Genomic DNA, 16,801 nt, shown 5'->3' with positions numbered 1-16,801 from the left:
ATATTGTCGGGGATCCACCAGATCTGCACACTCTGCCCACTCGTTCACTCTCCCCGGAATACTGATTCACCACACCTGCCCCTCATCATCACCTCATCATTCGCACCCTTTAAATACAACCCTTCACCTTCTGTTCAGTGTCTGGTCTTATCTTTATATGGACAAGACTCACTACCTGTTACTTACCTGATCTACCAACCTGAGATACTCATCTTCATTCTCTATTCCTATCTGCCTTCTCCGTTGATCATCTTCATCATCCGTTCTTTACTCTGGTTTCCACTCCACCTGCAAAGACATTCATATTACTATTCAGCTAAGTTCTATCTTCATCTCAAGTTTGCAGTACCTACTCACCATTACATCTGTTGGTTTCGTGCTTCTTTTCTCAATAAACATTGTTTATTTACTCACCTGTTTGAGTCTTCTCTAAACCTGACAGATTTATTAGTAAATATATTGTCGCATATCATTATATGACACGTCACATTGATTAGTTAACTTGAAGTATGCTATTTTGGAACAACAAATTTTGTACTAAGTATATTTTAGTAGTAATTACATTGTAGTAACGCATAACTTTAAGTGCATTTAGTGTACTTTTGTGTACTAAATTGGAACAACTTTAAGTATAATTAGTGTACTTTAAGTATATGCCCATGTAGGGACTAATTTCATGCATAGTGATATTAAAGTGTACTTTATTTGCATTACAAGAACATTACAAATTCATTATGAGTGTCTTGGAAACATACACGCAATATACCCAGGTGAAAAAGAAATATATTTAAATTGTACTATACTAAGTGCATATTAAATGAATTATTTTGAAACAACTTCAAGTATATTAAGTCTATTTCAAGATATGCATTATATTTGCACTATATTTTGATATATTAAATTGTGCTAAAATGGAACCACTTAAAGTACATTTAAGTGTATTTCTTTACAGTTCATTAAAAATATACTTTCATATGTCTTAAACTAGTTATAATATATTTGAAGTTTAATTTTAATGTACTTCAAGAACATTTAAATAAAATAAAAAATGTATTAGCATTACACTAATAGTTTATTATAAAGCGGTTTTATTCAGTATTTAAAATGGTATATTAAAAGTGCAAAAATCATTAAATATAAATGTTAAGACATACACAGACTTTGAAATCAAGAAAACTTTTAATATAGTATCTTGTTGTGTACATTACAAAATAAATAAGAGTACATTAAAAAAGTACAGCAGCATATATAATCTCTTGAACAAAATGCATAACATAGATCAGTGAAATGCTGTGGCAGAGCTATATTTATACATTTTTTGTAGAACATTTCAGTTATACCTGTATTACTGTAAAGTACACTGAATATTACTAAATAAATAAGCATCACAATGCAATTTTCTGAAAAAATTAAAATAACAGTTACAGAAAAACAATGTGCAGAAGTGAATAATGCATTATGTACAAACTTAGGCCTACAAATGGCTGAACCAAAGAAACAGAAGAGTTTGAATGTCACACCTTCATCTTCAAGTGGACGGTCACTTCTTTGAGTACGACTCATTTTCTGCAACTGAGGTCTTGTGGTTCAGACACTGTAGTATTTGAAGACTGCTTTATCACAGGATCTGTGAAAAGGAAGAATAATTTATATAAAATTAACCAATAATTAACATTTTTGAATCCATGTTTGAATATACAGGTATGTATAATAATTTGCATAGAAATGCATTAGAATTCCGTTGACTTCTCAGTTTACCTTTAAAAGCTTTGGCTATATCCTCATCAAGCCGGACATTATCCTCTTGTCTGTCGTTAATATACAGCACTCTATGAGTTACATTGAAGATGAGATTAGAAGAAACCCAACACAATTTACAGTGAAAAAAGTGACTGATATAGTTATTTGCAGCAATAAAGCAACATGTGAGTATTAGTGGGTATGTTGTATATTGATAACTGTGGTTTATTTAAACCTAGGGTATTTCCCATGAACATGTCTGTGGTCATGCTCTCTCTTCACCTCTGTTACAAAGATTTAAGGAAATTAGAAGTTGTGCAAAATATTGTATGCCAGGACAACTAGGACAAGTGACTTGAAGCTTTACTAAAAAAAACAATTAAATAAAAAATTAAATAAACAGATTTTTACATGAATGACTCAAAGGCAGCACAAATTAGACACCTGAAATGGACACGTTGCTAACATTTTCCTAACTGTCAATCACCTTTCAATAAGCCTGATTCAAAGATCTCTATAACAGTGGTGATATGAGATTAAATCATACTTACTACTCTCTTCTTCGCTTGTCTCTGCACTCAGATTTCAGTTTTTCTTCTATAGCAGCTGGTCTGAAAAACAACAAATATTAATATGAAAAAAAGAGAGATTATAAACACACACACACACGTGTATATATATATATATATATATATATATATATATATATATATATATATATATATATATATATACTGTATATACACATATACACACACATATAAGGCAGGCAAATTATGATGAACGATTTGTTTTATTTTTAAGAATGACAGTACGCTGAGTACTATGTACTTGGTGAGTAATATAATCAAAACCCTTCACAGACTCAGCAGTTTCAAATGCTCTCTTATATAAGCATCCCTTTTAACAATGAAATCATTGTACTTATTTATAATTAGGAAGTAATCAAAAAGGCAATAAGGTTGTCAAGCTTGAACAAATATAAACACCAATCAACACAACCATAACTGGCTTTTCAGCTCAAGACAAAGTAACTTTATGTTCATAACATGTTTTTTTTTTTTTTACTTTTCAAAGATCATTTACATCATAACAATGAAGCCAAATTGTTCAGGAATTCAGAAATAAATAATTCAACCCAATTCAAGGGCTCTTCCGTCTGCCCTTTTAAGAGAGTAGGGCATAGGTAAAGCTCACGAGCAATAAGCACGTCCCAGCCGTCCGTCCGTCACTTATTGGGTTCCCTGGAAACATTTCTGTTGTGTTCTGTTCTATTTGCAGCGCGTTTCTGTATTTGTTTGTGTTGTGAACTTTTGCAGCGCGTTTCTGTATTTGTTTGTGTTGTGAACTTTTGCAGCGCGGGTTGTGTTGTGAACTTTTGCAGCGCATTTCTGTATTTGGTTGTGTTGTGAGTATTTGGAGCACACATGTGTTGTGAAACTGATGAAAATGTTTTCTTAATTTGCGGGTGTTTTTTCTATTTGCATGTGTTTTCTTCAGTTGCAGCGCGTTGAGCTCTCTCGGCCACCGTACTTTATAGTTGTTTTAAGACAGATAAATGTCTCCACATAGATTTTAAACAAATTTATCAAAGACTTTAGACTTTGACTATATAAACCCAGCGCTGAAGTTGCTAGAAATCAGTGTCAGCATCATGTTACAGCGGTTAACGTCAGTATTCCATGTGCAAGTCATATTAGCAAATGCATGGCAGACCTATCCACCTAGGGAAAAAAAACTAAACAGTGAGCGATTTATTTATGCAAACAGCAACTAAATAAAACTTCTGGGTGGTTGCTAGGGTGTTCTGGATGGTTGCTAGGCGGTTGCTAGAGTGTTCTGGGTGGTTGTTTGGGTGTTGCTAGGCAGTTAATATGGTGTTCTGGATGGTTGCTATGGTGTTGCAAGGGTATTCTGGGTGGCTGCTAGGTCGTTGCTAGGCGGTTGCTAGGGTGTTCTGGGTGGTTGCTATGCTGTAGCTAGGTGGTTGCTAGGGTGTTCTGGGTGGTTGCTATGGTGTTGCTAGGAGGTTGCTAGGGTATTCTCAGCGGTTCGAAGGGGACCTCGACCAGCCCTTCGATAACCACTGCCAGGTCCCATGTGGGAACTGTGGTACGAGCGGCAGGTCTCATCCTCCAAGCCCCACAGAGGAAACGTACGACTAAGCTGATGTCTCCCCAGGGGCCCATCACCCAGAGGAGCATGGAAAGCTGCAATGGCAGCCACGTACACCTTGAGTGTGGACGGGGTAAGATCAGCCGAGAAGCGGTCATGGAGGAACTCCAACACCAAAGTCTCCATTCCCTGGGCCTCAGACCCTGCCTCGACAGGATGTCTGCTCCCTGGTTGTGGTCCACTGGGATGTATGTTGCTCTGTGAGACAGCAGTCTCCCCTGGGACCACAGGAGGATCTGAATTGCCAGTCTGCATAGAGGGCGGGATCTCAGACCCCCCTGATGATTTTTATAGGACACCACCGATATACTGTCTGACCTCACAAGGACGTGGTGACCTTTGAGGTCTAGCAGAAAACTCCTCAGAGCTCGAAATACCGCGTGCATTTCCAGGCAATTTATGTGCCAGGAGGAATGATGGTCCTGCCATAGACCTCTCGTAAAGTGGCCGTCCATGACCACGCCCAGCCCGTGAGGGAGGCGTCTGTCAAAACGGCTTTCCGGAGACATGGTGCTCCCAGAGCGGGACCTTGGGACAGAAACCAAGCTTTTTTTCCACATAGATTGGGAAAGAAGGCATCTGTGCATTACCCTGATCATGCAGAGCGGATTTCCCCTAAGGGAAAACGTACTCGGTTACTAACGTAACCTCGGTTCTCTCTAGAAGAGGGAACGAGTACTGCGTTTTTGTAAAAACGCTACGGGAAAAGTCTCTTTTCACGAAATACTGAAGCAAAAAATTATCCTTAATTTTCCATATATGTAAAGCGTGTTGCAGCAGTACACAGCTATGGCGAGACAGCTTGCTCGCTCATTGGCTGTTCTGCGGCAACTGCATAAGCCTATCGAGCGAGGCCTGAAGTGACGTCTCCTTGCCACTTCCCGCCGAGACGGGTGTGGCTAACCTCTATAAAAGGAGCTCGAAAAGGCTGATTCACTTGATTTTCATCGCCGAAGCGAACCAGAGTGAACCGTACGCACGGCAGAGAACGCAGTACTCGTTCCCTCTTCTAGAGAGAACCGAGGTTACGTTAGTAACCGAGTACGTTCTCTTACGAGAGTCCTCTCGTACTGCGTTTTTGTAAAAATGCTACGGGAACCCCTTGTAAAACGCCGTGCGTGCTGGGATAAAACACCGATCACTGGAAGCTAACCCAGGTATACAGTGCATAATCACCAGATAGACTCACAGAGAGTCTGGGAATAAGGGGGGGGGGACCTTAATTCCCTATATTGTAGCGTCCGCAGACGCAAAACATGACCTCACAGAGAGAGTCTAGAGACAAAAGGGGAATCCCTCCGTCCTTATATGGCCGCGTCCACAGACGCGAATATGACATCACATAGACAGGGTGGGGAACCTGAACCTGAATGTGGGAAATGTGGGTCTTACACAATTCTGCCCATAAAACAGTCGGTAGCGCGCTGCGCATGCGATTTCAGTGTTCTAGTTAGACAGCTGATTCGACTACACCGATAGTAGCTTAGCCTGCAAGGCGGGAACCTCTAGGTTGTAAAACCTAATAAACGTAGACGGCGAGGCCCAGCCTGCCGCCATACATATGTCCTGTAAGGAAATCCCGCTAGACCAAGCCCACGAAGAGGCGACGCCTCTCGTGGAGTGCGCTCTAACGCCCAACGGGCACTGGAGGCCCTTGACAGTGTAAGCCCGCGCTATGGCGTCAACTATCCATTTGGATAGGCTCTGTTTCGAAACAGCCATTCCCTTGGAACGTCCACTGAACGAGACAAAGAGCTGCTCAGTCTGTCTGAAGACAGCAGAGCGGGACACGTAAGCTCTTAAAGCCCTAATGGGGCAAAGAAAACTTGAGTCCCCTTCCTCACTTGATCCCGGCAAGGCAGACAGGGAGATAACCTGATCCCGAAACGGCGTGTTTGAGGGATTTTGGCACATAACCATGCCTAGGTTTGAGTATGACTTTAGAGTCATTAGGTCCAAACTCTAAGCACGCTGGGCTCACGGAGAGCGCGTGCAGGTCGCCTATGCGCTTCACCGAAGCGAGAGCCATCAAAAACACTGTTTTAAAAGACAAATGTTTGAGGCTAATAGATTGGATAGGCTCGAAAGGGGCACCTTTCATGGCCGCCAAAACCGTAGAAAGGTCCCACATAGGGACTGAAGGAGGTCTGGGAGGATTCAGCCTCCTAGCTCCCCTGAGGAAGCGGATGACTAAATCGTTCCTTCCTAGTGACTGACCTAGCGTTGTTCCAGAGAACGCTGCAATAGCCGCCACATAAACTTTGAGCGTGGAAGGGGATCTGCCCTTATCCAACAGCTCCTGTAGGAAGGAGAGAACCTCCGTCACCTCACAATCTAGGGGTGATAGGCCCCGAGCTGTACACCAGCCGGAGAAAACCGACCACTTCGAGGCATAAAACCGCCTAGTCGACGGTGCTCTAGCCTGAGTGATGGTATTCATCACTCCCTCTGCGAGATCAACGGATATCCGTTGAGCGCCCACACATGAAGGGACCACAACTCCGGGTGTGGGTGCCAAATCGAGCCCCCGGCCTGCGAGAGGAGATCTTTCCTCAATGGCACTGGCCATGGAGCATGTCTGCTAACTGCATCAGGACTGGAAACCATGCTTGGTTCTTCCAGAACGGTGCTACAAGCAGTACTGAGCATTTTGTTTCCCTGACCCGCTCTAACACCTGAGGCAGGAGGGAGACGGGGGGGGGAAGCGTATAGCAGGCAGCGCGGCCACATCCGGGACAGCGCGCTGTCGTTCTTGGAAAAGAACACGGGGCAATGAGCGTTTTCGCGGGACGCGAATAGGTCCAACTCCGCTCTGCCGAATCTCTCCCACAACAGCCGGACTGTTTGTGGGTGTAGAGACCATTCGCCCAGGGGAATGTTGTTCCTGGACAGTCTGTCTGGGCCCAAATTCTGGAGCCCAGGCACATGCACTGCTCTCAGCGAGCGCAAATTGTGCTGAGCCCATGTTAGGAGGCGTTTCGCCAGCCTGTACAGGGATCTGGATCTGAGACCGCCCTGGCGATTTATGTAGGACACCACGGCCGTGTTGTCCGAACGGACTACGACGTGTTGGTCCTTGATTTGGGGACAAAAACGCGTCAGAGCGTTGTGCACTGCCAGCATTTCCAGGCAGTTGATATGTTGGAGCTTTTCTCGTTCTGACCACAGGCCGAAGAACGGTCTGCCCTCGAGCAGCGCTCCCCATCCCGAGGTGGATGCGTCTGTCGACACCATCCTCACTCCCGAGGAAGTCCCCAGGCTTACACCTGATCGGTACCAGTCGTCCGCCATCCAAGGTATCAGGGCTGCCACACAGCTCTGATTGACCTTGAGACGTAACCGGCCGGACACCCGCGCTCTCAACCAGAACTGCAGAGGGCGCATAAGGAGCAAGCCCAGCTGAAGAACTGGCGATGCTGAGGCCATGAGACCCAGCATCCTTTGAAACTTCCTGAGCGGGGTAGTCGCGCCACAGCGGAAGGATCTCGCCGCGCGCTGAATGTGCAGCACGCGCTGTGGTGACAGCCGCGCTGTCATAGACTGTGAGTCCAGAATGGTACCCAGAAACGAAATCGCTTGACTGGGGTTCAGCGAACTCTTTGTCCAATTGACCGTGATACCAAGATTCTCGAGGTGATCGAGTAAAATGGTTCTGTGCTCCACGAGCTGTGATCGTGATTGAGCTAGGATCAGCCAGTCGTCCAAATAGTTCAGCACTCGCATGCCTCTGAGTCTGAGAGGGACGAGCGCTGCGTCCATGCACTTCGTAAATGTACGAGGTGCCAGGGACAAGCCGAACGGCAGGACTGTATACTGGTATGTCTGACCCTCGAAGGCGAATCTCAAGTATCGCCTGTGATGTGACGCTATCTGTATTTGAAAATACACGTCCTTCAGATCTATCGACATAAACCAGTCTCCTCGGCGAATATGCGCGAGGATTTTCCTGGTCGTGAGCATTTTGAAACTGCGTTTCACTAATGCTCTGTTCAGCCGTCTTAGATCCAGTATGGGTCTGATACCACCGTCCTTTTTGGGGACCAGAAAGTATCTGCTGTATAGCCCCCCTTCGCTTTGAGCTTGGGATACATGCTCTATCGCCCCTTTGCTCATCAGTTTTGATATTTCGGCGCGAAGTAGGTGTGCTACTTCTAAAGTCACCGTAGTTTCGACGCGCGCTGTGAAGCGGGGAGGGCGTCGACAAAACTGTAGCGAGAAGCCTCTGTTTATAATGTCTAGCACCCAGTCCGAAACCCCTGGAAGCGCTGCCCATGCCTCTGCATGGCTGTCTAAGGGTTGGATGCGAAGCGCGCTCTGTTCGCCGTGCAACAAGGTGCTTCGGGGCGCAATAACATAGGCGTTACACCTGTGACATTCGAGGCGGGGAGCGCGCTTATTACAGCGGGCAGAACGCTCGTCCTCGACCCTACTACAGTGCTTAACTGAGTGAGGGAGGGCTGAGAAAGTCTCGTGGGACTCATGCTGTCTGCGAGTAAATGTGGGCGGGAAACGGGCACATTCACTGCTTTGGACGCGCTGCCTGCCTGAGCAGAGCGAGCGCGCACAGGTCCCGTTTTTACAGAGAGCCTGTGATCTGTGAGACATAGTGTTCGTGGGCACTGGGAAGTGGGCACTTTTACTATGTTGGAAGCGCAATCGACCTGAGTCGATTTTATGTGCGCGAGCCCTGAGTGTAGGGCTGTGCTTGTGTGCAGGCATGGGCACTGGGCAGTGGGCATCCGCTCTACACCTGAAGCACCATCGGCCGCGGCCGGGATTTTTATTTATTTAAATTATTTTATGAAGCGCGTTCTACCGAGGGGGAAGCGCGCTGATCACAGCGGACAGAATGCCTGCGCTCGACCCCGCTGCGGTGTTTAACCGAGCAAAGGAGGGCTGGGCGAGTCCCGTAGGACATATAATGGCCGTGAGTAAGTGTGGGCGCGGGAGAGCGGGCACAGTTACTGCAATGAGTGCACTGTCTGCCTGAGCAGAGTGAATGCACACAGGTTTCGTCTTTACAGAAACCACAAGGCATGCAGAACATAGTGTTTGTGGGCACTAGGCAGTGGGCACGTTCACTATGTTGTGTGCGTGATCGACCCGAGTCGAATATATGAGCGCGGGCCCTGTGTGAAGGGCTGTGCTAGTGTGTAGGTATGGGCACTAGGCAGTGGGCATCTTCTCTACACATATAGCATCATCGGCCGTGGCCGGGACTTCGGTAGAAGTCCGGCCATGTACCACGTGCTCGTGGACTGCAAAAAACACGTCTGCAGTTGCCTCTCGGGGAACAAACAGAGTGATTTGCATTCGGCGGCATAAATATTTTCTGCCAGCAGACCCGGGATTCGAACTCGGATCCCCCGCGCGAAAGCCTAAGAATCTACCACTGGACCACAGTGAAGATACATAGACATAAAGTCAGCGCGAGTATTATCCATACTGGCGTTTGCTTGCAGGCATACGTAAGCACAACATGCAATACTAACATTTTCAGACGCCTGAAAAATGCCAGAATGTGAGAAGAGTGGATATCGCCCAGTTTCAGCGGGGCTGAAAACACTCCATTCTCCTTTCGCCAGTGACGCACGGGAACCGTAGAAAAGGTGTTTGGTTGCAGGCAAGCGGGTACTACGCGCTCGCTGGCTGCAAAATGCATCTCTGCAGTCGCCTTCAGGGGACTGACAGAGCAAAGCATTGGCGGCATAAATATATATGCCGCTAGACCGGGATTCGAACTCCGGTCTTCCATGCGGAAAACCTATAACTCCACCACTGAGCCACAGGGGAATACAGGCTTTTGAAAGCGGCGTCAACATGTATTCTTCGCCGTTTGCTGGCAGGCAAGCGTGTTATAACAGACTCACTTGCTGCAATAATATTTCCAGTCGCCGAACAGGGAACTGAGAAATGTGAGAGAAAAGAGGTCAGACCGACCAACGGCGGGACTAAGAACACTCTTTTCTCCTTCGCCGGTGAATGACGCGTGCAGAGGCAGGGTAGCTTTTCTTGTAACGTAAAGAAAAACTAATCCCGCCATCCGCTTCCAGGAAGGGCAGCCTCGGAAAGGATGCCCGGCGAGTCCTCAGAGTCACCGTAGGCAATTGGCTCGGAGTGAAGGCGTTTCGCCGTCAGCGAGCGCGAGCGCTGCATGAGAAGGCATCATGAAAAAGACGCAGCTCTTTTAGGGGTGAGTGTTGCAAAGCGAACACACACACACACACACACACACACAAGAACAAAGAATGGAAAGGATATGGCGTCGGAAAGCGCAGCAGGTACGGCGGTAGAAGGCGGCGTTGGCCAGCGGCTTCGAGGGCTCGTCCCGCTGAAGTGCTTGCATCAGACGACGCGTGCTTCCTCGTGATCCAGCGATGCGTGAGCTTCGCTGAAGAGATGAAAATCAAGTGAATCAGCCTTTTCGAGCTCCTTTTATAGAGGTTAGCCACACCCGTCTCGGCGGGAAGTGGCAAGGAGGGCGCGAAGCCCTCGATAGGCTTATGCAGTTGCCGCAGAACAGCCAATGAGTGAGCAAGCTGTCTTGCCATAGCTGTGTACTGCTGCAACGCGCTTTACATATATGGAAAATTAAGGATAATTTTTTGCTTCAGTATTTCGTGAAAAGAGACTTTTCCCGTAGCGTTTTTACAAAAACGCAGTACGAGAGGACTCTCGTAAGAGAACTCCTTGGTTTTCAACCACCACTGCAGGGACCGAATGGAATGAAGTTGGTTGCTGCTATGAGCCCTAACACTCTCTGAAAATGTTTTACAGTGATGGTTGGCCTAGCTTTATCCTGGTTACTGTGGCCAGGATGGACTCGATCCGTGCAGGAGACAATTGTGCCCGCATCGTGACCGAACCCCACACCACTCCCAGGAACGTGGTTCTCTGGACTGGCGACAGCACACTTTTCTTTGTGTTGAGTCTCAACCCCAAGCTCTGGATGTGGGCAAAGACGGCATCTCGATGCCGAACTGCCAACTCTTGTGACTGGGCCATAATAAACCAATCGTCAATATAGTTCAGCAACCTGATACCCTGAAGCCTCAGTGGCGCTAGACTAGAGCTGCATCCATGCATTTGGTAAATAAGCGAGGGGAGAGAGCTAGGCCGACCGAAGAACCCAATATTGGAACGCTTCGCCCCCGAAAGCGAACCTCAGGAACTTCCTGTGAGATGGAAGGATGGATATGTGGAAGTATGCATCCTTCAGATCTATCGTGACAAACCAATCCTCGGATTTGATTTCGCTCACGATGATGGGAATAGTGAGCATCTTGAACCTGAATCTCCTCAGAGACTGATTTAAGTGCCTTAGATCTAGAATTGGACACAACCCCCCATCCTTCTTGAGAACTACAGTATGAAGTAGCGGCTGTAAAACCTGGACTCCCTGTCTGATAGAGGAACACATTCTATAGCCTCCTTTGCTAACAGGGAGTTTAATTCTTGTTCCAATACCCGACCCTGCTATAGGTCGACTGCAGTCCAAACCACTCCGTAGCCTGTATCCCTTCTGAATGGTACGCAGGACCCAAGGAGAAATATTCGGCAGGTATTGCCATGCTTTGAAATATTCTACTAAGGGAAGCTGATTTCGGATATCGTTTGAGATTCGTTCTCGAACCACTGAAGCGGCTCTCCGGCAGGGTTTGGTCAAAAACGATTCTCTATGTGCGGACGCGAGCGCTGCCTGGCCACAAGCCTGAGGGGCAGACAGAGCAGCGTGCGATAGCTGGAAAACTGTGTGTTCCAAAGCGCACTTGAAGGCGGGATACAGACACTGATTCTTGAGGGCTCCCCAGAGGGGAGTGAAACAAAGTCTGAATTAAAATATCTAACTTCTCAAGCCAGATAATATTATTCATTTAACCGGTCTCATAATCTACACGTTGCCTCTGCAATGCGAGATACAAGCCGTACGTATACATATCGGCTTTCAGCCCTCGAGAAGAAAGTCAATAGGCGAGAGGATGAAACACCCGAAAGCGCATGTCTTTTTTTTTGTACGCGTCGACATATTTCTCAATGACCACAGCCAGCACCCTCAAGAGCCGACTGTGCATGCCTTGCATCCAAACAGTATCACACATCGATCGCTTTCAGCTGTACTTATAGTAACAATTCAAATTCCTACAGGACAAACAACACCAAATAGGACAGACAGTTGACAAAGAGCGCTTGCTGAAGAGCAAAAAGCTAACTCTGTTGTGTGCCGGCGTCCCTTTGTAGCTTCCGTGTATGCCGTCACACATTATGTCATGACGCAGCACCAATCAGGATTGGATTAGTTTCATTCAAACTTCAGATGCGTTATGCTAAGAGCGTTCCCCAAAGTGTCGTCACGACGTAGTGCGAGTTCCCTCGAAAGGGAACCAAATTTTCAAACCACTTTCAGAGAACCTCTGAGTCTTCGGGCAAAATCAAACAAAGCATGCAGTAAAAAAAGCATGTTGTAACAAAGTAAACAAATTTTGCAATTGACCCTTCGGTAAATCATGCCCGAAAACCGCCACAAGCCAATCTTGGCTTAACAACCGTAACTAGGCGTGGGAGGTCTGGCAAGCTTTCGAGCGAGGGATACATGCCAAAGCGTTGTTCGTATGGATTGTGCAAATCTGATACCCGGTATCCTAAAAGTTTGGACGGGGGGGTGGAATTTTTTCCCTTCCCAAAACCTAAAACCCAAGGGGAGAAATGCCGGGCGTGGATCAAGCAGTGTGGGAGTCCCCATTCACAACTAAATGTCGACAGGATTAACAAAAACACCTACGTTTGCTCCACGACGTGTGAGCAGTGTCTGACACGCTAAAAATATAAGCGGGAGAATGTTATCATTGCAAAGTGGTCAGGCTAATGTCTTGTGTTTATTCCACAGGATTTATGGATAAACTGTTTGATTCATAATTATTAGATTATTTTCAAAATTCACTTACCCTGCTGTGCATGAACATAGCTGTTCCTCAATTTGTGTGTTTCTGTCGTGGCAAAAATTAATTAAACAATCATCACCTGCGTAAGAGACACTCTGAAATTCAAATGATCATTAAAAAGTATTTTATTCTTGCAAGAAGGCCCAGTTGCCACACAGAAGTCACCAGTACAGTCTGTGAAACAAGTGCGACCAGGGAGGGAGGGCAGATGAGTCTTTATAATGCTTTCAAGGTCTTCTGCTTACAGGCCCTTATCTAAACAAGGAGAGGCTTCCCTGCAAACTCACAAGTTCTAAATTGGGCGGCCACTGACCCTAGGGGTCAGAGGTCCCTTTTCAATCTGCCTCCTCCTGACGTCTCACCTGTTTCCCAGTGTTTAAAAACACACACACACACACATTAGTCATATGTTGGCAGACCAGATACAGTCCAGCAAAGAGTCATTTCAATGTCTTACTGAAAGTAAATGAAAATCAATACTGTAAATCATGGAAAATCAAAAATTCCCATAACAATTCCCCCTTTTTATCATTCATTGATAATTGATTAATCAAACACATCAAACCATAATAATACTTATACTCTTCATCTCTGATTTTCATATGACTGATCACTCTTCTTTAAACTTGTAGGAAAAGAAAGGATTAAAAATGAAATAAGCTTAGGCTGTTTTTGTAAGGATAGGCCCTTAATTTTGTAGCAAGCAAGTAAAGGTTTATATAAGGCCGGGCTAGGTGAACAAGCACTGTTATTGCACCCCCAACACTATAGATCGGACCCTCAGTCACCTCAATATAAACAAGAAATAGTGTAGGTTATATTTAGTAGGAAAACAACACATCAGTTCAACACATATCAATTCAACACCCCTTGTTGATTTCAGAAAACTATTACACAAAGAAAAGAAAAAAGTAGATAAAAAAAAAAATCCCTCAATTCAAACCCTGTCCTTGTATGCCACCTCGTAACACGGATGGCTACTGTTTTTAACCCTCTTTACACATTATCATCGTCCTTAGAAAGAAAGAATTTAGAAAGTAAGAAAATAGGAAAATGAAAAACACCATCTGCCTAATTTTGTTCATCCTTGGGATAGGCTGTCATTTTCGCCAATTGAACAGACATTCCAAATTTAATTTTTTTGAATAACAAAATTATCAGAATAACACATACAATCATAACTCCTATAGCCTACATTCAGCCCTTTCCATTAATCCACGCCCATCTACATATTTCCTAACCGTATTTTGTTAACTTTTAATTCAATCGGACAATGGTTTTACTTAGTAAGCTCTATTTAATACACTATTTAATAAAATCTAACCAGAAGAGTTTTATGATTTTATCCATTCTATCCAATGTGTTTGTTAAAAATTAACTCTGACTTTTCCATTACAGGCCGACTGTCTTTTTGCTTATTACCGTACTTCACATAATTGAATAGAATTTCCACTTTTCCTGAAAACATTTGCACCGATCAAATCATTAGATCTATATCAATACTAAGCACTAGTTTGATTTAATCAAATAAAATCATCAACATCATCACAAAACAAATTATTCAGCTAAACTTAAACCATTAGTTGGTCCACATCCTCCTCCAGGTGTGTTGACCATCTCGTTCGCCCCATGGACATTCCGTCTTCACCAATATGACACTTTGCGTGCCGTAGAGAGGATTTTCCCCCGCTGGCAAGGGAGGTACGTTACTAGCACGTCCTTGATCCCTCACTGCCCTCCGCGTCGGCGCATGGGGTTGCTGAGATTGGTTGGTGTAGTCTAGGGTGAGAGGCGTGGACCCAGGTGTCACACTCTCCGATCCTTACAAGATTTTCCCTTAGATCCCGACCGCACCTCCACTCGAATGAACAATTTCCTGCCTGCTGTCACCTGTGAATGCAGACCCTAGCTATTTTGTTATTGACCGCTCGTCTAGCCGGTCGTCCCTTCTGGTGTGACCTGTGGAGTCAACAGCCTAAAACATATTGTCACCAGATAATTCTGCTCACTGAATGGCACTGAAAAAACCTGAAAGGAAAAAAAAAACACTCAACCCACTTTGCTCATGTTAACAAAACAATATTTATACATTTGGAACAGAATCAGTTCTGTTCGACACAATCCATCCTGACATTCTGCAAAAGGAAAGTTTTAAGTTATGTGCTGCGCAAGGTGTGGCACCTCTCTGCCACAATAATAACCCAGGCCAGGATAGCTAGCCAAGTTCATCCATAGCCATTATTTCACTGGGCACAGTCTGCCCTGTATCAAAAGTCTGCATCCTCTGTAAAGAAAAACAAACGTTGAGGTTATTGTCAGATAGTAAAGTACACATAGTTTCTTTTGTCTGCTGTGCTGCCACGGCCTTCGCTGCCGAATCTGCCCTGGCGTTCCCTGTTGAAACAGTCCTTATTAGCACACTTACAGACAGCAATTTTGTTAGGGAGAAAAATGACTTCTTACATGGCTTTTACCCAGTTAAACGCAGTGTCCTCCCAACATTTATCGTCCCACCTGTTTGATTGCATTCAGCAAATTTGAACCCCTTGGTATGGCAATTGTTACCATCCCCCTTTTGATGCATGATACAACTCGTGCATCAATTTAACATAATGGTGTTTGGGTAAACAAAGTTTTCAACACTAACCTAAACGTTGTCCTTCAGCCAAATTTCCCCCAGACATCTTTCTCTGCCTCTGAAACAAAACATTACGTAAGCCACAATCTCATCTTCTTATCTAATAATTTGAAGGGCACCGGCCCTGAGTCTCACTGCTTTTCAGGCCTGTTATTTGGTCTCTTAAGTCAGTCATCTACAAACATTTTCCAATGTCTAAGTCATCAATTGTTTCTATCAGGTCAGGTTGTGGTGTACAGACTTGGTCAGTATCAGTCAAACAGCATTCTCCTCCCTTTGTTCACAATAATCTACAGAGCTTGATGACCAAATTTCTTTCAAATTTGTCATTTGCCTTAACCCATCTGTAATGATAAAACCCAACACCACAAACAGAGCTTGATTACTAATCAACTTAAAACTTGCCCCGTGTTCTGTATGGTCTTTTCATCAGATTTTTGCTTCTTTAAAATTTGTCATTTGCCTTAACCCATCTGTAATGATAAAACTCATCCCAGAGGTCAATGACACAATATACACACTATGAATTAACACTCATAAAACACACAATCCTGTCACCATCCAACACACACACACATTCCTGACTATTAACTGCTCATTTTCTCATATTCATATCTTTGATTTTAACTCTAAACATATTTGAATTTTAAATAAGATTTTAAACTTCTCATTTTCCTGTAGCTTTTATCTAATTTTTGCCCTTCTTAAAAGCCTCCCCTTCCTCGTACCACAGCTCTAGTTTCAGTTTCCAAATACAGCCATTATGGTTCACCCATAAAAATTCAAAAATCCCCAAAAGAAAATAAATTTACTGTCTCTTACCAGAGATGCTTCTGTTGCCACCGGGTTCTTTCTGATTCCAGTGGAGTTCCTCCTGGCCCTGATAGCAGTTGGCTCTTCTCTCTCAATTCTGCGAGGTAAGACTAAAGCCTGTGTTTCAGGATGATCAATCGTCAATCCGCTTTACTCAGGGCCAGAAGAAACTGCCATGGAATCCCAACTTCTGACACCAATTGTCGTGGCAAAAATTCATTAAACAATCATCACCTGCGTAAGAGACACTCTGAAATTCAAATGATCATTAAAAAGAATTTTATTCTTGCAAGAAGGCCCAGTTGCCACACAGAAGTCACCAGTACAGTCTGTGAAACAAGTGCGACCAGGGAGGGAGGGCAGATTAGTCTTTATAATGCTTTCAAGGTCTTCTGCTTACAGGCCCTTTTCTAAACAAGGAGAGGCTTCCCTGCAAACTCACAAGTTCTAAATTGGGCGGCCACTGACCCTAGGGGTCAGAGGTCCCTTTTCAATC

At 44.8% G+C, this 16,801-nt stretch overlaps 1 protein-coding gene across 1 annotated transcript in view; it reads right to left on the bottom strand.

The window, feature by feature from the left end:
* Positions 1-1,406: 1,406 nt before the first annotated feature.
* The window catches only part of LOC311091109 (uncharacterized protein), a 156,075-nt gene continuing 140,680 nt past the window's right edge, over positions 1,407-16,801 (bottom strand). Inside the window, exons 6-8 of the mRNA XM_084126871.1 lie at positions 2,292-2,351; positions 1,759-1,829; positions 1,407-1,627 (exon numbers count right to left, since the gene is read on the bottom strand). Coding sequence (XP_083982997.1) covers positions 2,319-2,351 — 33 coding nt within the window. The 3' untranslated portion in view covers positions 1,407-1,627; positions 1,759-1,829; positions 2,292-2,318. The remainder of the gene's footprint in view (positions 1,628-1,758; positions 1,830-2,291; positions 2,352-16,801) is intronic.

This window comes from Abramis brama (genome assembly GCF_963993115.1).
Source record: "Abramis brama genome assembly, chromosome: 10".
Lineage (NCBI taxonomy): Eukaryota > Metazoa > Chordata > Actinopteri > Cypriniformes > Leuciscidae > Abramis > Abramis brama.
This window is presented reverse-complemented; position numbering and strand designations above follow the sequence as displayed.